The sequence below is a fragment of the Haliotis asinina genome, chromosome 8, assembly GCF_037392515.1.
Source record: "Haliotis asinina isolate JCU_RB_2024 chromosome 8, JCU_Hal_asi_v2, whole genome shotgun sequence".
NCBI lineage: Eukaryota > Metazoa > Mollusca > Gastropoda > Lepetellida > Haliotidae > Haliotis > Haliotis asinina.
In genome coordinates this window covers 64,157,604-64,182,828 of record NC_090287.1, presented here as the reverse complement: position 1 = coordinate 64,182,828, position 25,225 = coordinate 64,157,604, and the positions used below count along the sequence as shown (strand labels likewise).

General features: G+C 42.1%; 1 protein-coding gene across 1 annotated transcript in view; it reads right to left on the bottom strand.

Annotated features, from left to right (window-relative positions):
* Positions 1-25,225, bottom strand: part of LOC137294899 (interferon-induced protein 44-like) — a 54,742-nt gene extending 29,517 nt beyond the window's left edge. Inside the window, exons 1-3 of the mRNA XM_067826067.1 lie at positions 25,164-25,225; positions 15,468-15,590; positions 1,012-1,595 (exon numbers count right to left, since the gene is read on the bottom strand). Of these exons, the coding sequence (XP_067682168.1) occupies positions 1,012-1,595; positions 15,468-15,523 (640 nt within the window). The 5' untranslated portion in view covers positions 15,524-15,590; positions 25,164-25,225. The remainder of the gene's footprint in view (positions 1-1,011; positions 1,596-15,467; positions 15,591-25,163) is intronic.

Here is a 25,225-nt window from a genome sequence, read left to right as displayed (position 1 = left end):
ATCGAGTGACTCCTGTTATAGTCTGTTTGCAGTGAAAATGTAGCAATGAATTTCATTTTAAACCAAAAACTAAACCAAATAAAGTGAAATTAATATTGCGAATCCTAATAATTTTATCTTGCCTGTAGGAAATTTAAGTATTCAGAATTTTTTTCAACTTAGGATAAAATTTGTTTAATGAACAATCCTAGTTTAAAATCGTTATTATTGGTTTGTATTACAAGGGGGTAAGCGCAGAAAGTGTAAACAGCGAAACAAATGCACGTTCAGTACGTGATGAGCGTTCACGTAGACCAACCCAATTTGTTCTGGGTGTTTCATTTAAAATGCATACCCCTTGTAATGCAAAAAAATAATAATGAAACGATTTGAGACTATAATCATTTGGTAAACATTTTTTTATTCTGAGTTGAATAAAATTCTCAGATATAAATGTTCAATCGGCAATGTAAATTTATGAATATCCGCAATCTTAATTTTACTTTATTCGCTTTATTTTATTTTATTTTATTTATTTATTTATTTTTGTTCAACGTGAAATTAATCGGTACGTTTTCTCTGCATACAGGCTATAAATGGGATACATCTGTCCTTCCATACCGCCTATATCCACGGTCAATAAACCTGTGATGATAATGGTCACGAACAGTGAAAAATCACTCTCTGAAATAAACATATGATATGTATGTTTCAGGTTTAACCTGATTAAAGATGATGAATTGGTCGCAGTCACCGTGTTTTGTCACGAGATAGGCAGCATCTAACTACCTTCAGTCATCTGTAAAGACGTTTTTCTTTACTTATAAGTAAAGGAATATCTTCACTTCGACACAAGCGATGTAATTCATGATGGGCGCCACCAGCAGGACATGCTTGCCCGAAAGCACACAGTGTCATCATTAAATTCCAATGACAGTTCATATAATTCATATTCTGGAATTTGTTTCTCATGGTGGTCAAAATATAGTATTATTTAGCTCGACGTTCAATTATGTTCAAAATGTTGCCTACCTGTAATCTGGTAGACTTCCACATCGACAAGCTGGAGGTTGTCCGCCGTCACTGTTGTGGCGGTATCTCCCTGCATGTGGAAACTGGTGCCGAAGTTGGTACTCCCGTTTACCTGGAAATATTGGCCATTCTTTGGAATTGACCCACTGAACGCGAATAAGTCATGGCCACCTCCAAACGTTGGGCCGTACGACCCCAGACAGTATATTGCATTGGATCCGTTTTTGGCGGGATACTTTTGGGGATCAAACTTCCCCTTGAAGTATAACCGGAATAGGAACGCACTCTGATCTGTCAGCCACATGCCGCTGACGTTGGAGGTCCAGCTGAGAGCGGTGTAGCCTCCGAAGACGCAGTCCAAGGCGTTGTACAGTACAGTGACTGTGGGCCCTTTGTTGTCACACTTCTGATGGAAGAGTTGAGCACTGCATCCATCTCTTGAGGCTTTGTACAGCAGGTTAAAACCCTTGTTATCACCAAGCCACGCCGTCAACTGCTTCTTGTCACTCTTCTGAAGTACCTTAGGCACTTTACTACTGCTGGACGTCTTCATTGCACTCTTCTTCTTCGGGCTAGCAGCACATCTGGAACAGCGGGACACGTGAAATGTATATGTATAACAGGGCAGGAGTTAAGAAAGACATGTAAAACAGGGCTTGGAGTAAGTGAAGGCACTACAACAGGGCAGGAGTTAATGAGGACATGTAAAACAGGGCTTGGAGTAAGTGAAGGCACTACAACAGGGCAGGAGTTATGGAAGACATGTACATCAGGGTTTGGAGTAAGTCAAGGCACTTCAACAGGGCAAGAGTTAATGAAGAAATGTACATCAGGGTTTGGAGTAAGTCAAGGCACTTCAACAGGGCAGGAGTTAATGAAGACATGTGCAACAGGACTTGGAGTAAGTCGGGGCACTTCAACAGTACAGCAGGGCATGAAGTAAAGGGGATGTATGAACAAGCACCGGAGGCCTACATATCAAAGCGTCTAGTTTCTCAAGGACCATGATTGGTCTTCATTCTGTGAAATGGTTCAGTAAAGACGACAGTTGTCACAAGGTGTATTACAAAGACAAGAAGAACATTCATGTGTCAGGGATTCGCTTCACCCAAGACTGGTTAAATGAATAATGACTAACCACTATTATGTTTAAGCGTGAATTACAATCTGACAAAATAACCTTCACGTTCCACTCCAGTGCAGCAGCATGCTATTTAGAAAACGTCCATGTTCAGCTGCTATCGTTCTGTCATACCGAACAATGGTATACAGGTCAGAGATCTTTAAGAGAACCAGTAAAAATACGTTCCTGTCTTTTCTTGTCACTTAACATGTTGATCTCATTCCAGACCTAGAAAAAGGGCAACATTTTTAATCACGCTTGCGCCATTACTGTCAGCGTGATCAGCATACATTGCATGAGCTATACCAGGAAAACCACGTGTCACCCATCTCGCACATTCACGCACGCACGCACGCACGCACGCACACGTACAAGCACACACACACACACTTGAATCGTCCAACTGTCTCTGTCGTTCAAATCAACTTAACATGTTTGCAGATAAGTTACTAGTATAAAGAACAGTCTGTATGTCCCGTATTCTGTATTGGGTGCTCAGCAAAACAGCCTTGAAATAGCCCATGAAATGTGAGTTACGCCAAAGTCATATCGAGTGAACCGTTATTAATGCAGTTCTACCAAAATATCCTTTTCAATATGCGTAGGATATGGTGAAGAAATAGGAATTAATGTTGACTACATTTCATAGACAAAATTGAAAAGTGTCAAGATGTTTATTCTCAGGTCAATTTGTCCACAGCTTCAAAGAAATGTCGATTTCAGTTCATCCTCTAGAGTCTTTGATTCGACGGTTGGTGACCAAGGTTGTAAATATACCCACACAATATCCCACTTGGTATGCAACACTCATAACCATTTACTCTGAAAGCAATGTGTAATTACCTAACTGACGTCCAGGAACCTCAATAGTTTATTATGAACGTGCATGGAATGTATTGACCATTTCTACCTTGATATTGAGACTCGTGGAATTAGGACTGCCCATCTGGGAGAGCATCATGCAACCTCCGTGATGACTCATTCTACTGATTATCTACATTACTGGGAGTGGGTTTGTAAGTGGCCATCTGACAGCACGGAACAATGTTGAGTTGTGCAAGCTGCAAGTCCAGTAAATGTCACACCGCTGGAATGAAGAGGAAGAAGAATACGGTCAAGGACGGACTGGAACTAATGCCGAGTGAGTATTCCGGTCTCAGAAATCCCGATATAATACGTCTGTAAACGTGAAAAGACGGATTATAATACAAATGATTTCTCCTTCGCCATCAGTGGCCGATGAATGCAAAAAAGATAACAGAGTAAAGCAGCTGCGAAATGTTGATATCAACGTTTTCAACAATCGCTTTGAGGAGCTAAACCGTAAATACACTGGAGTATTCGTGAATCGTGGAAATAACACTATCGTAAAAATGTCCTGACTTCCTGTAGCGCGAGTGAAGTTCAGGGCCATTGTTTGGATGGCAAATAAACATGACGCGTGATTTTGACTAAAAACTATTACTGGACAGGATCGATCTAATCTCGAATCACCAGGAATAAGTGAGTATTTCAGCAACATTCCAGCTATGTCAATTCGTCGGCGCCAACTTCACGTGCAACTGTAGGAAGATACGTTTATTTGTATTCAAAGTAGACGACTTGAAATACGTAGAATATTTCATAAGATATTTGAACTTTCATGGCATTGACTGTCCTGAAATACATTTCAAAGGTGTGGCACTTATTTTCTTAAATACAGTCTCCAGATAAGCTGATGCACGAGCTCTTCATTAAATCCTTAAAAGGGATCATTAAAGAGACTTTAATCGGATCGAACGAGATAAGAGGGCGATCCACTGACTTGGCCGGAGAAGTCAAATATAACACTGACAGAGGGAGAACGTGGCCCGTGTATCGGAGTGAACACTTTCACAGAGGATCAAATACAGGAGAGGGGACATGTTGGATGTGACGATGAGCTCGGTTTGCTATATCACCGATAGACAAGCGATGTTAACACTGTCAAGATTGGCCTCTCAACCGAGCGACAGGTCAATTAGCCAATTAGAACGCCTCATAAAGTCCCCAATTACGCAACACCGTTTGCAGACACGTGGACAAATCAGCGATGAAGTTAGACTGCATTCATTAAAACAACTGCAAGTAATACGACGTCATGATTAGCATACGAATTTTCCATGTCAGATGATGATGATGATGATGATGATGATGATGATGATGATGATGATGATGATGATGATGATGTGGGTGGTGGAAGTGGGTTTTTCCCGGTAATGTTGTCTTCGGGCATTCGTTTTCCAAAACCCCAAAATACCTCCAGCTGTGACAGAGAATCAGAGACAAAGATATCGACAATATTAAATCCTCCCAGCATCCCTTGTTTTGAGTCTAAGGATGTAATGTTCGTGTGAAAGTGTGGACGTGGGTAAGGTGCCAAGAAGACCAGGTTCATTATGGACATTTAAATTGGTTTTAGTTGTTCAATCATTTTACACGTGACAGGAATACGTGCAACGTATTTTCTTGATGGTACTTAAATGTCCCTCTGACCATGATAGATCGTGGAACCTTCCACAACAATAGACTCTGAGATTAACACGTACCACTACTTTGACGACAGGTTACATCAGGATTTTAATTACACAATTTATCAACATTCAACGCAATTTAACAAGTGATCTGTCACTTACTAAAACCGCGGTAATAGTTTTTCCCTTGGGATGAACGAGGCCATGGTAACAGGCGCGTGTAGGGGTGGGTAACTAAATGTGCAGTCGGGTTTAATGGCGTGATCCTGACAGCATGTAATAGCTGAACTAAGCCACGGTAAACAGCATTAGAAAGGAGAAACCCTAACTGAGCTCGTTAAAATGTTTGTCTTCTTGATCCAGCAGCAGGGGCGGCTTCCAGCGTTCACACGTTCCCGTCTCTGCGGAGGAGCAACCTTTGATGAAGTAAGGCGGTGTTTGGGAATCTAATCGCCCTTAAGTCCACCAAGCTCGGATCTCCTGCTTGAGGATGGATCAATGGCGCTGACATTTCCATGCTGTTTGATACAACAATTGGCTTCGCACTAAGTGCATATAATATCTTTTAGATGTTGAGTCACGGTGGGTCATCTGAAGCGATGAAGCCCATAGTGAGAATTTGGGCGAAAGAAAGGTCAGATATGACTAGATGACATCCAAAGCTGTAATTATACAACCCAATAAATGCTTCTCATATCATGACGTATAGATGATTGGGCTGCCCTTGGCGTATCTCTGTTTGGCCATCTTGTGTTGTCCTGGTAGTTTTGTCCAGTATGAACCAGGCTGGTTGACCAGATATATTTGTCCAATTTCCAGTGAGCACATCTAATTACCGGTGACGGTGCTGGGAGCGACGTGACTATTGACCCTTGCACAGCGTCGCCTTCAATATCGGTAAATCAAATTATTTGGTATTGGCCTGGTGTTAACGACTTGTCAAATATTAGTCCAGGAATCAGATATTTAACATAAATAAAGGCAAGCTGACATCTCCATATTGCAAGATGTCAACGCGTTAGGATTAATAACTCTCCAGCTTTCCTCGTAAACACACGCTTTAGGAGATTACCAAGAATAGCTTTACCTTCCTTGAAGGTGTTGTTGAGCACATCCCCAGCGCCATCATTTTGTCGGGGTGTGTCTGTAAAGCAGATATCTATTTTTTTTCTCCTGTGTGATTTGAAGCTCGAAGGCTGGATAAGACAGGAGAGACCGACCAGTCAATCTCTACGTTTAGTACCAGGACTCTATACCTGTACCAATGATTGGGTCGATATTTCCTCATGGTACAGAGTACAAGCTAGCGGTCTGGCTTATTTACAAATTATTCCGCCGACCCGTACGGATAAATATTACCATCCATCTGTAGTTGGTTTGTTTATTCAGGAAACACTAACAATACTCGCCCGTTTCATCAACGGAATGTTTGCAGAGTGAGCCTTTACACTCTCAAAGGTCTTTTAGAAGCAGACAGGCATATTTACCACAAACAGAATGACATGTGACACAACCAGGTGTGTGTGAGAGTATATACAGAACAGTTAACACAGCCAGGTGTGTGAGAGAGTATATACAGGACAGTTTACACAACCAGGCCATGTAAGAGAGTATACACAGAACAGTTAACACAACCGGGTGTGTGAGAGAGTATATTCAGAACTGTTAACACAACCAGGTGTGTCAAGCTGAAATATTGTAAATGACAGTGGGCTGAAATACCGTCATATAATAGTAGGCTGAAATGCCCTCAGATGACTGTAGGCTGAAATACCGTCACATGACAGTAGGCTGAAATGTCACATGACGGTAGGCTGAAATACCGTCACATGACGGTAGGCTGAAATATCGCCACAGGACAAAAAGTTGAAATACCGTCACATGACAGTAGGCTGAAATGTCGCCATATAATAGTAGGTTGACATACCATCATATGACAGTAGGCTGAAATATCGTCATATAATAGTAGGCTGAAATACCATCACATAACAGTAGGTTGAAACGCAGCTGAGTTCATAAAGTAAAATACACATGAAATAGGATTATCATATTTATGTTAGAATTTTATCAGGATCTCAAACAAGAGCAAGACTCAAAGCCTGCACTAAGGGGTAGAAAATCGGCCATCTCGCGAGAGTCTCGAGAGAGTGTATCCAGCTCAGGCACACAGACGAGGGCCACTTCTAAGCGGGTCTGCAGGGCATTCTACGTGAGAGTGTTTTCTGCGTACACGAATATATTAGTCGACCAAGTGATGCCTTAACCCAAGGACATTATACTCAATACATTTTACACCAACGGCACGAACCAAATGCGTATTTTTCAGCAAATGTGGATTAAAGGTACGAATGAAACAATGCTTAACAGTACCTTGTTTGTCAATACATTCATCACAGTCTTCAAGAATTAAATAGAATCAACATCCTTGCAATTCGCCAGAATGTCTTGTTCAAACAAAAAAAGCCCTTGATGACAACAACAAAACTACCTCCAACGCTGTAGTGTAGCAAAGGACATCACAATCGCGATCGGAGACATTTTAGTCATAAATCGAAAGTGACTGAGAACAGCAGCAGGTCTACATACACCGGGGCTACATACACCACTGATACCAGGGACTACACACACCAGGGGGTGCTGACACCAAGGGCGTCATACACCAGGATGTACTGATACCAGGGACTACATACACCAGGGGGTGCTGCCACCAAGGGCTTCATACACCAGGATGTACTGATACCAGGGACTACACACACCAGGGGGTGCTGACACCAAGGGCTTCATACACCAGGATGTACTGATACCAGGGACTACACACACCAGGGGGTGCTGACACCAAGGGCGTCATACACCAGGATGTACTGATACCAGGGACTACACACACCAGGGGGTGCTGACACCAAGGGCTTCATACACCAGGATGTACTGATACCAGGGACTACACACACCAGGGGGTGCTGACACCAAGGGCTTCATACACCAGGATGTACTGATACCAGGGACTACATACACCAGGGGGTGCTGACACCAAGGGCGTCATACACCAGGATGTACTGATACCAGGGACTACACACACCAGGGGGTGCTGACACCAAGGGCGTCATACACCAGGATGTACTGATACCAGGGACTACACACACCAGGGGGTGCTGACACCAAGGGCGTCATACACCAGGATGTACTGATACCAATGACTACATACGCCAGGAGGTGCAGGCACGGGGTACCAGGGGTTACAGGTACCAAAGGTTACAGGCCAAGTAGACCGGTCAACCGGTCAGTGTGCAATCCGCATAGTGATCCGCATAGTGGTGACTACAAGACCATGTTTGTTATACGTGGGACACTATTTTCAGTGTGAGACAAATAATTCACACTGACTGAAATCCTACATTGCTGTGCGTACCTTTTCGCTTTTCCTAACTACAGTCTTTTCAAAAAGTTGATACATTCTAATCTTCAACCAACAAAAAATATTTCCAATTAAGATTTCCTTTGATAGCGCATTCTCTCCGGGTAGTCCTCTTTCTAAAACAGACTGAATGAAAAAAGCAAGTAATAAGCCGATTAGGTTCTTTTAAGCCCTCTGACATTTCCACATGACTTTTGCTCATCCCAACAGTGACTAGCAAATAATGTTTTGGGGCAAAATGACCTGAAACTTCTAATTACTCCAACACAGTGTGGTTGTTGGTTGAATCTCTGAACCAGGCTACAGATCATCAAGACAGCAGTGGCGATGACGCCGTTGGCTATACTTGATCCCGAATACTTCATCGACATCTAAAAACGAAGTGGAATGATGGTGTCGAGTCACCACCCCCTACGGGTCTCCTCCCCCTGTAGGTACCTCGGTACTTAGACATTCGTCTTTACAGATGTTCCCCTTTGCTGTCTCTTCTGCAGAGTCGCCAGACCGTCTACAACCAGACCTCGCAATAGGTTCAAAGACAAACCCATCCTGATATTGCATTGCCTTACCGAAAACGGTATCGTAGAACCCCGTAACAAGGAGAGAGATCTCTGTCCTCCAGGATACAGCCTAGCCTAATGAAATCGCCAAAGCACCATTGTGAAAACACCCTAAGCTTCCAGATACCAACCAATTTAGAGCAATCAAAGTCGGGGGTTAGTTTGAAGTTATTGTGTATGTACTGCATCACAGCCAAGGTGGTGGGATGGTAGGGGCTTCAGGAACAGCGTGTTATAGGCTGAGACTGACCTGATGAAGGAGGCAGACCCGCTGATCTCTAGAAATCTCAGTTTGCCCCTGTAATCACTGTCCTGCCTTCTTAATCAACCCCCGGAGTGAGAAACCAAACCGTCTGTAATCAATAGAACAATAGTGTTCAGTGATAGACACAACTGCGGAAGTCAGTCTCCAGCCAGCAGCCTATCGTCTCACTGTGCACACTTTACCCTGCCAATATTGCAGTAATGGCTTGGGAATGAAAACGAGATTGGACACTTTCATCTCAACACCGGAGAAGCAATAGATACTTTTTCATCTAGGTATTATGGAGATAATGAACGTGGTTAAGTTGTTACGAAACATGCCTTCTGCTTGGCTTTACCAGCCGATTGCCCGTATATTACGGTCAGCTTCGTTGGGGCTCATACCACGACACTGAAGAGAGTGTGAGCGAGTGATTTTACTCTACAGCACGGCAGCCAGTAAACACCAGAGAAACCAGAACTTTAGCACACCTCATGGGAACGATGGCAACAAACATCCATTGTAACCATCCAATCCTCCATTACCTCTTACAAGCAGGTATGAAGGCCTGATCTTCAGTGCTGTTCCCATGGAGATCATTGCATGTCAGGTCTCGAATAACACAATTATATATGAAGAACAGACTTATGATTAGTTTCTGGCAGCATCGCAGGAGAAAAACGGACTCTTTATACAGGGTGTTAAGAAAGAGATACTGAAGTTTTTGCAAACAGCATTGTGTGTGAAGAACAAGCTGTTGAGGTTTTCACACTTGCGCCACTGTGTATAAAGGAGTGAAGACCAACCCGTCCAAGATTAAACTAACAACCCTGGATGTGAAGACAAAGGATATGAGGGGAGATTACGCGCTCAACTGTCTATCACAAAACGAATATTCTGCTGTGCATAACCAAAACCAGTTGAACACTGGAATGTTAGAATGTCTGGGTCTTAACATGAAAGTATAACCTATTTTCTGTATAGCAAATAATACAGAAATATATATCTGCAAATAATATCACAATAGATGTAGAGTTGGAATAAAAATCTCTGTATTCCTTCAAAAACAAACCAGGATAAGATCGCTTCCGGTTCTGTGAACATGGACTTGTCTCAGGAGCAACTCTTAAAGCCGATTAAATACATTTCTCTTTTGTAATGTATTCATTTTTTATAAACTAATTCAAGTTAACCTCGTTCTACAAGTTGTTTTTGTAATTCTTTCAGCGGTTGTAAATGTCACCTGACACGTCCAATGGGTTACTGAGGCTATGACAGGAATACATTTCCAGGCATCAATCTCTTGTACAACAATGACATTTCCCTGGATCGCCTTGAGTAATGCTTCTTAAATGTGACGAAACCACGCAAAATGATGCGGTTCGGCAACAAATTCATCCAAGAACGCAATCTTCCGACAGCTTATTTCTTTTTGAAAAAAAATTTTGTTCAATAACGTTTCACGGTAACTGTCGGCATATTCCGTCCCACTTTGGCGATGAGGAGCACTCAAAGTGATCGCTATTTTATCATCATTTGCTAGATGGTCAGAGAGACGTGAAGACCCAAAACTTGAGTATAGATTGACGCCTTTGTGTCATGGAAAGAAAGAAGACAGCTGGAGAAAAAAGTTCCTTCCTTTTATATTAATTTTCTCCGTAGTTTTCTGACAGCCATGGAGACTTTTCTGCGCTGCACTGAACCAAAACCCAATAAGTGAAAAGCAGTTGTCTTTTCACTTTCAGAAGAAAGAAGACAGTTGGAATTGTCGGGGGAGGATTTTATGGGATTCCTGTCTGGTTAATCCGTTCGGATTTCAGAATCATATCCTTCCATGGGGATGTCAGCAGGCATATTTATCAACATGATTTATTAAGTCGTACAAGGGTTCCTGAGTTGCACCTCCGAATTTCAAAGCAAATACGATCTTATTTATGTCACATCCCAGCTCTAGCTTCCTGAGGCGACAGCTATCCTTCACTCGTCATCGATCCAGTGAAACTTTCAGCCAGTGATTATGTAATTTGTCTGGCGATAATCATAATAGATTAGCTTCCAACGTGTCCTGAAGTTCCAATAAGCCTGTCTTTTGTCAAGAATGTAAATTAGATGATTCTAGTTGCAATGATCTTTAAGAGATCGTTATCCTTTATCAAAACTGCCTCTGAAGCTATAAGCAATGGGATAGTGAACAGTTCTACTCGAGATACACAGAATAGGGTCTCATACACTACGTAATATAGTACACGCTGGGGTCATTAGTTTGACTACAATGTTCATTAGGATTGAATCTTAAGTAACAGTTTTGGAATTATTCCACCATAACACTCACAACATCATTAGGCAGTCTTGAAATTTTTAGGATTCTTCAGTAAAATTTGTTTATATTGATACTGTACTGATATGCGAGGAGTAAGCATTAATGTTCTAGACATGGGCAAGAGTTGTTATCATGTTATCATGCCTCGTCAATTATCTAGCTATCGTTCCAGTGGTTCTAAAACCTGATACAGATCGGTTGACTACAGATGTCACAGCAATACGATATTGCATGCCTCTCGCGTAACAAATTGATTCTATTAAGATTCATATCGCCGTAAAATAACAAAACACCGATGGTGGTCACGAGAGAGGCCTGTTTGTTATGCCCGAACATTTCAAACAGATTAAGTCTTTGATATTGTGTCAGTCGAAGAGTGTATAACTCCTCTTCCCTTGGGTCATGCAAGGATTATTGCCCATCGGAAGTTCTGGTTAGAATCGGACCACAGCAGCGTGTGAGGCGGCCATATGGATAGAGTGGTCAATCTGGTTGAACTGCATGCCATCGAACCCCATGATGTGGCGTATTGCTCACTATATCAGTCACTAGATTCGTTTGAAGGGCCCGACAATAAACAAATATAATGCATTTCTGGAAACAATACTGGCTGATAATTAAAAGATGGCCACATCAAATCAAAGAGATGATGACTCGAGTAGAACTATTTCTTTGCATGTGAGACAACCACGGGACATGAAGATCCGAAGCTAGTGGTCCAACATAACTTATACAGATGCAGCCATGTCCATTGACCTTGTCCCAAGGTCACGCTAAAGCAAGACCCTATAAAATTCTGCTTATTGTTTCTTTGATATTATAATAACATAAAGACCAGATAATTACCAGTTAGAACAGTTCAATTTTTTCAATTAAGCATGTACGTCTATCAATCGTTAAATTAACTTGCTATGGTCAGCGCATCTTGATATGACCCGTATGCGATGACGGCGTGGTGTTGGCTGTCGTCGATGCAGATGAAGACAGTAGGTTAGAGAACCTATAGCCTGTGGCGGTGGTCTGTCCACCTGCCAATCTGCTCTAATGAACTGAGACATTGTAGAGGATGTGGTATTGGTTGCACTACCTGGTCACGTGCCAGGACGATGCGTCATCTGGAACAAGCGGGTCCAGACATATGCTTCCATGCTGTTCCCGAGTACACTGTTATTACTCCCAAGTTAACTGATGGCCCTGGTCGTGGGCTTATGTTGCTTCTTTGATCAGGTGATATAACCAGTATCCATCTATAAAAGCTACCACGGTTTAATGTGACCTTTATTCAGTCTATAGCGATCAAGAACGTCTGTCCGTGTTTAATGCACGCGTGTCTGACACAAGACCTTTCATGGTCAACTGAACATCAGATGTTACCATGACACCATTGCAACTTCGCCATGTTTCATCGCCGTTGGTATTTTGACGTGGGTTGCGTAAGACGTTGTTAAATTTGTATCCCTGTAAACATCGCATGAACTGTTCAGTGAGTAGATTGGGTTGACATCTGTTCTACACCAATAAGCACCATGCGGTAACTGTTTCTACGGCAACAACTACCTACACCCACGTCACTCTTCAAATATAGCTTCCTCCCGCTATTGGCAGACTCGTCGTGATGTAGGGGAAATGCTGTTGAAAATAGGGCAGACCCCAATAGCACAACCTGTACATTAATCCTGGTATTCCCAAGATCTCCTCTGGTGAAACGTAGGTAGAAACAAAAAAAGGCCTAAGGTTAATTACGCCAAGTATCTTTTCCTTGAAAAGTCGTTTCAGTGCATGTCCCTGGAGTATCCAGTGCCGTCGCTTTTAAAGAACATTCATTAACCTCCATCATCTCGTCTGACCTGTAGTTTCCCCCGGCCAGTACACTTCACTTCTTCTGCTCACCATCCTGACCTGTGAGCTTCACCGTAAATTTCCCTCTTCCCCGCCCCTTCAACCTCGACATGAAGTGTCCCTGCTCCCTCGACCTGTAGGCTTCATCCCTTCTCGTCCCTCCATTTGATCACAACTCCCCAACCTCCAAACCAGGAACTACAGATAGTCTCCTGTAACCTTCAAGGTCGACCCCATGGCCTCACCCTTTCCTCTAACCCCGACCTGTAAGCTCTGACGTAACACCTGAAACCACAAGGCTCCTCGCTCTCCTGCTCTCAATCATCCAGCCGTCAAGCCCGAGCGTGTATCTTACCCCTTCTCCCGAGCCCCAACGTAAAGGTTCCACTAACATCCCATCCTCAACCCCGACTCGTAGACACCCGTCCCAACCTGTGTTCTCCATCGTACTCCTCCTTCGTATCCCACCTGTAGGTTCCACCGCCATCCCACCCTCAACACCGACCAGTGCACACCCCGCCATGCAGGCCTTATACTCCTCGGTGAATTGACAAGAAAGGGGAGGGAGTGTTTTGGGGGGCAATAGGAGGAAGATGGATGGGATATTGATCTCAAACTTCCCGTGCTGGCCTCAGCTGGCGACGCAGACCCAACTTGGAGTGTATCTCACCCGTCTCTTGCAGTCCAGCATCCATCTAGTTGAGGATTAAAATCGATATTTTGTGAAACTGTGGGGTACGTCTATATCAGAGGAGGATCATGGTAGTAATATGTCTCCACAATCAGACTGGTGGCAGTTTGGTGTGGTGATAGATGAACCTGGCGGAGCGCGTCTAATGATTATCCTGTATGTATATCGGCAGTCTGGCGTTGACGTACACAAAGGAGCGTTTTTGTGTGCACTGACCAAACATGAAATTTCATCTTCAAAATGATTGTATCATGGATCGGTTCACATGGGATCCCACGACCAAGGCGCTACAAGTTAATGATCCTCAATCACAGGTCACAAGTGTAATAATAAGTAACATACTGCACTCCTTCAAAGCTGAGATATAGATTTAATGCAACTTAGTCCCTAAATATTCAGATTTATGTACATGTATATCAACCAAACAATAGATAAAAGTGACAAATCCCTTTACACGTTTACAAGAAATCCGACTGTACAATTCTAACAAAATCATGAGTCTGTGTATATCTATGTCAGCATCAATGATGGTATCAGGAGTTTGGTTAAATGTAACCTATGCCGGTTTGTCTGTGGCACTCGTCACAAGCACATGCTAAGACAAGTCAATTGTTCACCTGAAAAAACACGGGAACACATGGTTGAAGACCATACAGCGGACTGTCCACGTCTATAACGTGCATATGTATGAAACTTTCGAAAGGTATGACTTTGTAAGGGCATGTGTTCACAACTGGACAGGTCTTTGTTGTATGACTTTGTAAGGGCATGTGTTAACAGTTGGACACTTCTTTGTTGTGTGTCTTTGCAAGGGCATGTGTTCACAACTGGACACGTCTTTGTTGTGTGACTTTGTAAGGGCACGTGTTCACAGTTGGACACTTCTTTGTTGTGTGTCTTTGTAAGGGCATGTGTTCACAACTGGACACTTCTTTGTTGTGTGTCTTTGTAAGGGCATGTGTTCACAACTGGACACTTCTTTGTTGTGTGACTTTGTAAGGGCACGTGTTCACAGTTGGACTCTTCCTTGTTGTGTGACCTTATAAGGGCATGTGTTCACAGTTGGACACTTCTTTGTTGTGTGTCTTTGTATGGGCATGTGTTCACAACTGGACTCTTCTTTGTTGTGTGACCTTATAAGGGCATGTTCACAGTTGGACACTTCTTTGTTGTGTGTCTTTGTAAGGGCATGTGTTCACAATTGGACACTTCTTTGTTGTGTGACTTTGTAAGGGCATGCGTTCACAGTTGGACACTTCTTTGTTGTATGACTTTGTAAGGGCATGTGTTCACAACTGGACACGTCTTCGTTGTGTGTCTTTGTAAGGGCACGTGTTCACAGTCTCGTGAAAACTGGCTTAGTGAGCTATCAAATAGTAGTGATACGTACACTCATGCTTATATATTCGGAACTGTAGAGCTGACATTTGACAAGGAAAGTGGGCTAAAATATAATGCGACATTTGCAGTATTGTATTTCAGCCTTATAGTGGCATCTTAAAAGTCTGCCGCCTTTTTATCATGCTGAAATACTGAAAAGAACACATGAGTATAGACAACTGCTGAACGATCGATATGCACGTGTAGGTGATTGTGATTGATAGATATCTATAAAAACACAACTGACGTGTGAATTTCAACTTGTACATTCAACCAGGTGAAGTCTCGCTACAGGTATGATGACCCGCACGAAACATCGCATTGAAAGAATCAAGTTAAAATCCATCCGTCAGCCTTGTGTTGGTGATGAAGAACTGTGGAAGGCATGTTATTACCCCGGATTACTGTCAGTTGTTTTCGAGCAATTGTTGACCTTTGCCGGACTCTGCATGACGTAGGTGTGTCCTCTCTGTCGACATATCTTTAGCTTACCATTGTGAGGCAGGCAACACAGCAGACTGAAACAAACAATACAATCAGTAAATGGCTTCATACAAATGTCACAGAGTCAGACAGGGACGATATACTCACAGACAGAAATAGCGCAACAATGAGTAGGATAACCAATATCGTGGGTATCCGAGCATATGTTTGACTTCTTCTTTCAGAGAGAGATGTATGCTCTTAAAAATGAACGCATGACCATCTTTAAAAAAACTACTGTCTTCAATTATCTGAGCATATGTCATACATTTTGATTGATACAAGAATGAAACCTGCTATGCATGTTCCATGATGGCAAAAATGACAATACTGACAGTAAACTCAGGCCACGTCTGATCAGTACCACCTGTGTGGCCTGTGTTCAGATATGACCTTTCTACATATCCTTTGCTCAGAGAATATTGAAATGTTGTACGAACAAGGACTCTCCAACACCCAGACGTCCAGTGGAGATGTCGCGAGCGGCAGCGTTCGCCATTTCCCACTCCAAGCAATTGGACAAGAGTATGGCAAAGTAACTGACAGCCATCGTTACTTCACGTGACCTTGCACATATATGATGCTTTTAAGTTCTTTTTAGTGAAATCCTTGTGCAGTCTTAGAAAATGCTTGTATAATGCTCTAAAATTTTAAATTATTGCATGTGTTCTACCCCAGTTAATGAACACGTGACTGACATCATTCAATTGATTATATTGCATGTGCATTCTGTGTTTCATGTATAAACATCGTTATTGCCTCGTATGCTTTCCTTTCTTGTGAAGAGTATATCATTTCCTGTCTGACAGCTGTGTACCCCATTTCACATTGCACTCTGTGTGACGCAAAGTATGTGAGAACGAATGATTGTTTTCCAGTCCATGTTTCATAAGACGAAGCCTGTGATTGGCATGACAAGCATCGAACAACCAAATTAGACACGCTTTACTAATCAAGTGACAGGTCCAGTTAGTTGCCTGTACAAGTGTAGGCTCCCAAGAACTTGTATTCCTCACCCTCCAGACTGACACGGTATGGTGTTGCATTAATGTGTAAAGAGAACATGTTGTGTTTTGCTCTATATCCAAACAATGCGTCGTCGCTTTCCTCAGCCACTCGTGAGGTCGTGAATTCAGAATAAGAAACGTCCAGGATCTCATTATACTGATTAATACACTAAATGGATTGTCAATCTGTATTCGTTGCTATATGGCTGAAATACCGCCAATTTATACGCAGACACTCTATTTGCATTCCTTATCGGGTAAATCAAACCTATACCATCAAAGGCATGAAAGGGAAATAGCGAGAAGCAGTATCCATCTTGAAAGAATATGTCAGATGCCAGCCATTAATGACTCTTCTCCAGAACGTTTATGTCTGGCAGTCAGAAATACTACTCCATGGTTTCAGGCTCTGTTCAAGGGTGTGTGTGATTTATTGAAAATAGGGCATATGACATCATTCACAAATGCGACGTGTACAATCACAACACAAAACACAATGCTGAGTCGAGCCGGACACAGGGTCATTACCAAGTCCTAGAAGGCTAATCCAATATATTCCCTATGGATTAATAGATGTCGCGCAGGGAGGGTCATCTAGCACAAGCATTAGTCTTTCATTGATAACCAATGTACATTAGACGACCTGGTAAGGGGATATAATCCACGTTGATTGGTCTCAGGGATGAGGATTAGGAGACTCTCTGTTTTGTAGACTCATAAAAGTACTTGTGTCCCGGATTCTGTCTTAGACACAAGAATAGATATATTATTAAAGGGTATATGTAGATCTTGAATAAAGGATGAGGAAACTATATATTGGTATGACGCATAGTTCTTAACAAGGAAGGCGACCTCCTTTCATCTGACAGTGTGTTAGAATGTATGACTATAGATTAGTGGCAGGACTGGACAACAAATTTCATGGCGAGAAAAAGACAAAAGACCATTCGTCCCACGAACTTTCCACGCTCATCTGACAAGGTTACATAACTCTCAGTACATCCAACTACGATCTAGCCCTGATATTTTATATTTGGTCACCACTTGACAGGGATCACACTGCAACTACCCCCTCGCGAAGCTCCTGCAACAATAATTAGCTTGGAAAATCTTGTGGTCACCTTAAGGACAAACCTTTTTCTTCATCGTTCTTACCTCAGTAATCGATCATCGAATGACGAATGTCGATCACCTTTTAAACATCTTGCAATTACCTCATTACAAAACGTCTCCTTCGGAGCACACCTTGCAGTCAACAGGCGTCACCAGGAGTAAGCATTCTCCTCAGTCATTGCCTTAACTATGAAGATCATTGTACTCTGAACCACTGATTATCTCATTAAAAGTACAGGCCTCAGTCATTGCCTTAACTATGAAGATCATTGTACTCTGAACCACTGATTATCTCATTAAAAGTACAGGCCTCAGTCATTGCCTTAACTATGAAGATCATTGTACTCTGAACCACTGATTATCTCATTAAAAGTACAGGCCTCAGTCATTGCCTTAACTATGAAGATCATTGTACTCTGAACCACTGATTTTCTCATTAAAAGTACAGGCCTCAGTCATTGTCTTAACTATAAACATCACTGTACTCTGAACCACTGATTATCTCATTAAAAGTACAGGCCTCAGTCATTGTCTTAACTATGAAGATCATTGTACTCTGAACCACTGATTATCTCATTAAAAGTACAGGCCTCAGTCATTGTCTTAACTATAAACATCACTGTACTCTGAACCACTGATTTACATATATCTCATTATGAATATAGGCCTCAATCATTGCCTTAACTATACGCATCACTTAACATTTACTCCCTAAACCACTGCCTTACAAGTATCTCATTATAAATATAGACTTCGCTCATCGCCTGGAATATAAATATCACGTAACATTTACGCTCTTGACCACTGCCTTACCAACATCTTACTATAAATATAGACCTTACCCCTAGCCTGGAATATAAAGCGTACATCACATTTACACTATCAACCACTGCCTGACAAACATATCATTATAAATACAGACTACACCAACTGCATGGAATACAAACATCACTTGACATTTACACACTCAACCACTACCTTACAAACACCTGCTGCTAAGGATCCTCCTCAATCTTTTGTCTTCCTTCTATTCGATACAGGTAAACAAGGCAGATATCAAGCCCACTAGGGTAAGAATAAGAAGTATCTTTATTAACGTGGCATTAATGCCACATTCAAGAAAATTCTCTTCTAAACGGCGCAGGGGCATCAATTATGTATCAACTATTTTCAGAGCATATCTGATCTTTGTTAGCATTGAAACTGTCTGCAGCATCTGCTGACTCCAGAAGTAACATGTAGTCACGCCTCGGCCTCCTCTTGACAGGCATTTTCCATTTAAGTCTGTCACTCCGTGTAAGGTTCAGTCAAGTCATAAGTCGACCAAAATGTAATCTATTTGTCGTGATAATCATAACGAATATTCTCCAACCAATTTGTCGTTCGTTTAATCTGTCTATTGAAGCGAGGCTTGCGATCTGCTAATTACGTGCAAGTTCAATTTGGGCCTCTCTCGTCCCTTTATTAGCAACGTTGACGTTTATCGGATGCTATAATTGAACGCTTGCTGTAAGAAAGTATCGAGGATCTGTCCCCAATGAAACATGATTGTAGGTCAGCAACAGGTCAGTTTTAAAATACAACTCATACAACCTTCCAATTTGCTGAGATAATACAGAGGGTATCGCCATGACTCACCCTCTGCACAGGCCTAGCCGCAGGTATATAGAGCTTACAATCAATACCACAATTATTTTTCTGGGGATCTAGTGGGGTTTTGTGGAAACATAATTCAAGACAAAAAATACATGGAATGGAGGTCTTGAGAGGGTTACATTACGGCTTCCGTGAGAATTTCAAGCCTCAAAGGGCAAAATTCAAGATGGCGCTTGTCAAAGAGCAGCAGACGATTAATCGGTCAAGTACTAAGCCAGTAGCACAGATGTCCGAGTTTGAAGAATGGGGTCGTTTGTCAGCTCACTGCATCATAACGCATTGCAAAATTTCTACCCTCAAGGTAGATGTTCGTAAAAACAAGTCGGTGCAGTTATAGCAAAGCCACCATTTACATGCGCGATCCATTTCGTTTCACCATGTACGTTCAGGTTTTTAAGTATGTTTTTTCGTCAATGCTGTGGCAATGCACATATAAACCATGCGATGCCCATGTCTGAAACTGGATTAAACGACATTAAACAGATTGTCGACAGCAACTCGAAAATGAGTATACACAGATTCACAGGTATAAGGTTCGAATACAGATAAATAGCACCACGTTCCTCCATTGCCTCGAGTTATAAAAGCCAAACGTACTCTCCAACTTACTCATTTTCAGTATCATTTTCAAATTGCCATATTATGCACACTGAAGATTAAGAATCATAAAACGAGAAAGGCGTTGCGAAAGCATGGTTACCTTCACCGCCATGAAGGATGTATTAAAGTCAGATGAGTTTGGTTATCAATCATAAAAATTAAAACACACATTGCAACTATGCAAACATCAATTATCAACAAATATATTTTCATTTCATGCATTCAAGGAAAAGTAATCCACCGAAAGATGTGTCGCTTCTTTATATATTTATACATTCCGAGACTATTAAAGCTTTGTTTAAGCGAATACTTGTTATTCAGTCTGCGATCCCTATTGAAGAAGCAAACAAAACAAGTTTTGAAACATGCTGGCTCTCTACATGCACTTTTTGAAATGGAGTCATTAAGGAATCATTATCAGCAAAACACATTCCTCTAAGTGTCCCAGCAGACTCGAACTGTGTGCCCGTGCTCCTCGGATGAGGCAAGATTATATTTAACCCAACGTTTGAAGATGGCTATTTTACAAGGATGCGTCTACTACTGGTTTCGCCAATTATGCTATTAAACAGGAACGAGTTCCAAAGAAACGGACAAATCTTTACATTGTTTTGCATGTCGATATTGAAGTTGCTCTGGACAATCCATCACCCTAACACAAGAGGCCAATGAGCACGGTTTTATCTGTGCCAGTGAGACGAGTGAGATTGAAGGAGAGTGTTGACGCAAGTAATCTGATAAGTTTCACACGATTCAATGACACCTGTAAAATGTTTTTTTTCTACTCGATTCTATTCGGCACTGAAAACATCATCCTGCTTAAGGCCACATAGAAGCAGCAGAATTCAGAGGTCGGATAGGATTAAATTTCTCTGCAGACCAAGGACTTCTTCATGCGTTGAGCAACATGTTGAGATGACTAAGAACGACTCGACTGGAATAGATATCGTGGGGTTTATCAAGTTCATTTAGCTCAGGCCTTCTTGAAGCTAGTTGAGACAGAAGTGAAGAAGTTTTTAAAATGTTGTCTTTCAAAACAGAAGTCATCAAACATTCTTGGTCTCAAATTACACTTCATGCGGGGCCTCTGAAACAACCATTAATAATTCCTCTGAGCAGTTTGAGTTTTTTGTGGTATTTGGGAATAAAGTCTTGACAGCAATCACAGGGTTGGAATCAGGGCGATATGACAGACGTGGAAGGATACAAGGAATAATTACAAGAATAGTTCCTGTTCGGGTATTGATCGTCGCAGCGTCTACCTGACATCACATATTACTGCAACTGATCCCGTGTGCAGCAGTGACAGCATGAGACGACGACTACGACTACGGTTGGGGCTGCTCGGGCGTGGCATGGACGTATTATGATGTACGGTTCTTGATGCATCACAGATTAGTGTGTAATGACGCTGACACGTGCACTTGGAGACTACCACGTTTTATCATGAATGTATAATTATGACAGATGGATTGCCATAAATCTCGTTGTTTGAACCCTCTTATCGTGAATGCCAAGCATGGGACGCTGGCGCTATTTATCCGCATGCGTCCTAAGGTATGATCCATATAGATTGACAGAAGCACTCAGTGTTCGTAAAGCCACAACATTACCATGTCTCATGGATCTCAAGTACAATGCGTTCCAAATTACAGGGCCATTTATCTAGGTCTGTAGCACACTTATGTACTTGTAGGGTAAGTTTGAATTGTTCCCCCTGAAAAGTAGTGATATAAACCGTCGAGGATGAGCTTGATTGTTGGCGTTTGTTTTTAAGCTCCATTCAGCAATATTTCAGCAGTATGACACCGACCCATAATTACTTTGATCACTTTATGCAGTGAACAAAACGCGATCCCTTGGGTCACAATGGGTGACAATGACAAGTGCGTCCCCGAGACTGACCAACCCATCCATTTGGTCCCCATGTCGGACCAGAATTTGTTGTGGGGACTACTTCCATTCCGGAATGGGGCAATGGGGTAGCCTAATGGTTAACGTGTTCGCTCGTCACGCTGAAGACCCGAGTTCGATTCCCTACGTGGGTACAATGTGTGAAACCCATTTCTGGCGTCCCCCGATGTGACTTTGCAGGAACATTGCTAAAAGCGGCGTAAAACTCAGCTAACTTACTCCAGAACCCCCTTGGTCGTTCTTGAAGATGAGAGAACACTTCATCAGTAGGACCTAGTTGCAGTGTTTACAGCTGAATCGTAATCTGGATATGAGCCGTTAATAGTTCTGACCTAGGGGCTGTGGTTTTGAAAGTCAAGAGGCCTCAATCTACCAGAAGACCAGGCTAAGGTTATGATGAACTTTCTATCACAAACAGTTATGGATAACTCAATTTAATGGCTGACTTTATTGTATCCGACGTTCGAATGCTGGAACCTGTATGTGCTGATTGCATGACGGAACGAGTCACGAACACACGGCGATATGTGAGATTGGAAGAGCTGGTAGTCAGCAATTAGATTGATGACATTATGAATTTGTTGCATGAGAAAGGGACATTACTGTGGGCTTGCCAGCTCCCCCGATGAGGGTGTGTGCGTTTGTTGGCTGTACTGACTGGCGAGTATCACCACTGGCGGGGGAGAAATTAACAGCTGTTTTCACGTGCTTGTATCATCTGCTTTGCCATCGTTTCTGATGTAACCAACGGATTATTCTAACAGTCCTTAGTTCAAATGTCTTTTGATGTAGTGGTCAAAAGTGGAGATTTAAGGCAGCTAACACTTGATGTCTGTTTCATCATGCATCTATACAATCAGGTGGCTGCATCAGATAGCTACTAAGTACGTGTTGATGACTGCTGATTTAGTAATTAGCACAGTTCCGTATTCTTGAGGGTTTTAAGGTCTTTGAAACATTTGTTGTGATTTGTAATATTTGATTTGTACTGATGACTGCATTCACACAGGAAATTACTGAAATGTAATAGATTCTGCATGTCTCGTGTGTTTCACGCTATCGAAAATAAACTTCACTGCTTGCCATATCATAACAGTACATGAATTAGTTAAATATATAATCAAGAATTTAACTAATTATTCAAGTTAAGGCGAAAACGTTAAATCTCATTTGGCTACCGATCATGCGCCATTCGGGGTAAGACGTGAAGCCATAACAGTGCATGAAACAGTTAAATATATAAATCAAACATTTTACTAATTATTAGAGTTAAGGCAAAACATAAAATCATTTGGCTACCGATCATGCGCCATTCGACTTAAGGCGGGTTGTGGCAAGCTTATTGTAAGAAACAATATGCTGAGTCAACCATTCGAGCTAAACCAGTTTTCGTATTGAAACTTGAGCCGATGGAAAGATTTTCTCATACGACATGGTCCTTGCCTTTTGATCGGCGCCTCAAGTAGACGCCTTCTCATAAGCACACACTGCTGAGTCGATCTATGACGTATTCAAACACACCACATTAAAAGTAATCCTACAAAAGTAAAGTCTAGTTACCTATTGAACCCCATGGATGGCCGCAGTGGGCAGACTGTTCGAGGGACAGGGGCCTAGCCTATAAGACAAGAACAGCATTGTAAGGTGCGGCTCTAGAGCTGCCATTTACACAGACGCGAAAAATATTGTTTCCCGTTCAGGATTATTTATATTAAATACATTGGAAAGTGACGCTTATAAGCGAGTACTGACTACAGTGACATGTACGTTCATGTCATGGCTACGGCAATCAACGTCGTGACCACAGACGGCTCTTCTAAACTGCCGGGCAAAAGAAGGAATGATTTGTAATCCTAGTTGATGTTGGATAAAAGTAAATGACAAATGGATAGGAGTATTCTATGGCAATGTATTGATACGGTATCGTAGATGTGCTTTAGACTGGAGCCAATTTTGTATGTATACTTTAATTTGCCTGGCAGTTTATCATCTCTGTACTTCACGAGCAGACAAGATGCTACACACGGAGACACGCGAGGTCAATAGTAACATATCATCGTATGAAGATTAATAGGGAAGGATGCAGACTCCATGGCATCAATAACAGGAAGCTGCATCAGCGTGTTTCCACCCGGAATCCGTGAGGCACAGCTTTGATATATAACAGTAGATGATTGCAATCAAAAGTATGGATCCCAGTACGTGACTTTGTTATTATTCCACCAATACCACAACAAACGGAGCTCTATATGGGCCGCACCATATAACGCTGACTATAACGTTAAGGCTGAGCTACAGACAAGCCCTAGAACCAGATAATGGAAACACAATATATTGCTTTCTCGTTCGACAGAAAATAGCCATCAGCGTAAAAAATACTTATCATTGTTTACAAAACTCAATTATCGGAGAAAGAAGCGAGTCGGCTTCCTAACCCTGAAATAAATTAATTACTGGATGGCTCTTACATCACTTTCAATTATAAGGTAAATGCCCTTACTCCTGCATCTTAGAGTTCCTAGTGGCACCTTAAAGCACATCTCCAAAGACAAGTCCAAGAACATGAATTGATCACAGTTCAAACTGAGCAAGGAATTGCCCTACTGTCGGCACCAATTCCAATTTTCTCCTCCCTTATAACCACACCGCGCCATGTTCTCTTGGAGAAACCATTTCCTTCATTTATAACACCGCGCTCTCTAAACCAAGGCAATAAAACAAACGAAGCATCCCTTCACCACAATGCCACGAAATTGAGAGCGCGTCCTTACAACCTGTAGCGCCGGACTACAACGGAATGTTGGGGGAGGAGAAGGCGATTGTGAGCCCTCCGTCAATCCATCGCGAGGCAGACTCACTTTCAGGGTATAAGGAAGCGCTCAGCAGATGAATCCGAATTAGTTAGCATTAAGTACTTCGGCCGCACGCTTGACCAAACACGTTGAACTGTCCAGGGATCGATACAGTCGTAGGTTAACTCCCTTGGGCATGTCATCCAAGGTTAGTGAGAAGTGGACGTTGGTTGTAAAGGAATTCAGAAGACGCGATATGAAAATTACATACACAACACGCTTATTTCGTCCTAAAAGTTATTTACTAACCTTCAGATAACAAGAATGAGAAATCGAAACCGAACTGAAACATCCTCGGTATCTTCTTCATGTCTAAAAGAGCTCATCGTTGACCATTTTCGGATACATCAAATCCTATAGATAAGACTCTTGAATGACGACGAGCGTGGAAATCACGCTCGACACACGCTCCTATCACAGCAAAACATCAGCAGATATGTGTATTAGAGAATATAGTTACACTTACCCTGTGTTTGATCGGGCAGTTGACGGAGGTGTTTTGATCGCTCCTACAGGTCAGTCTTTTCC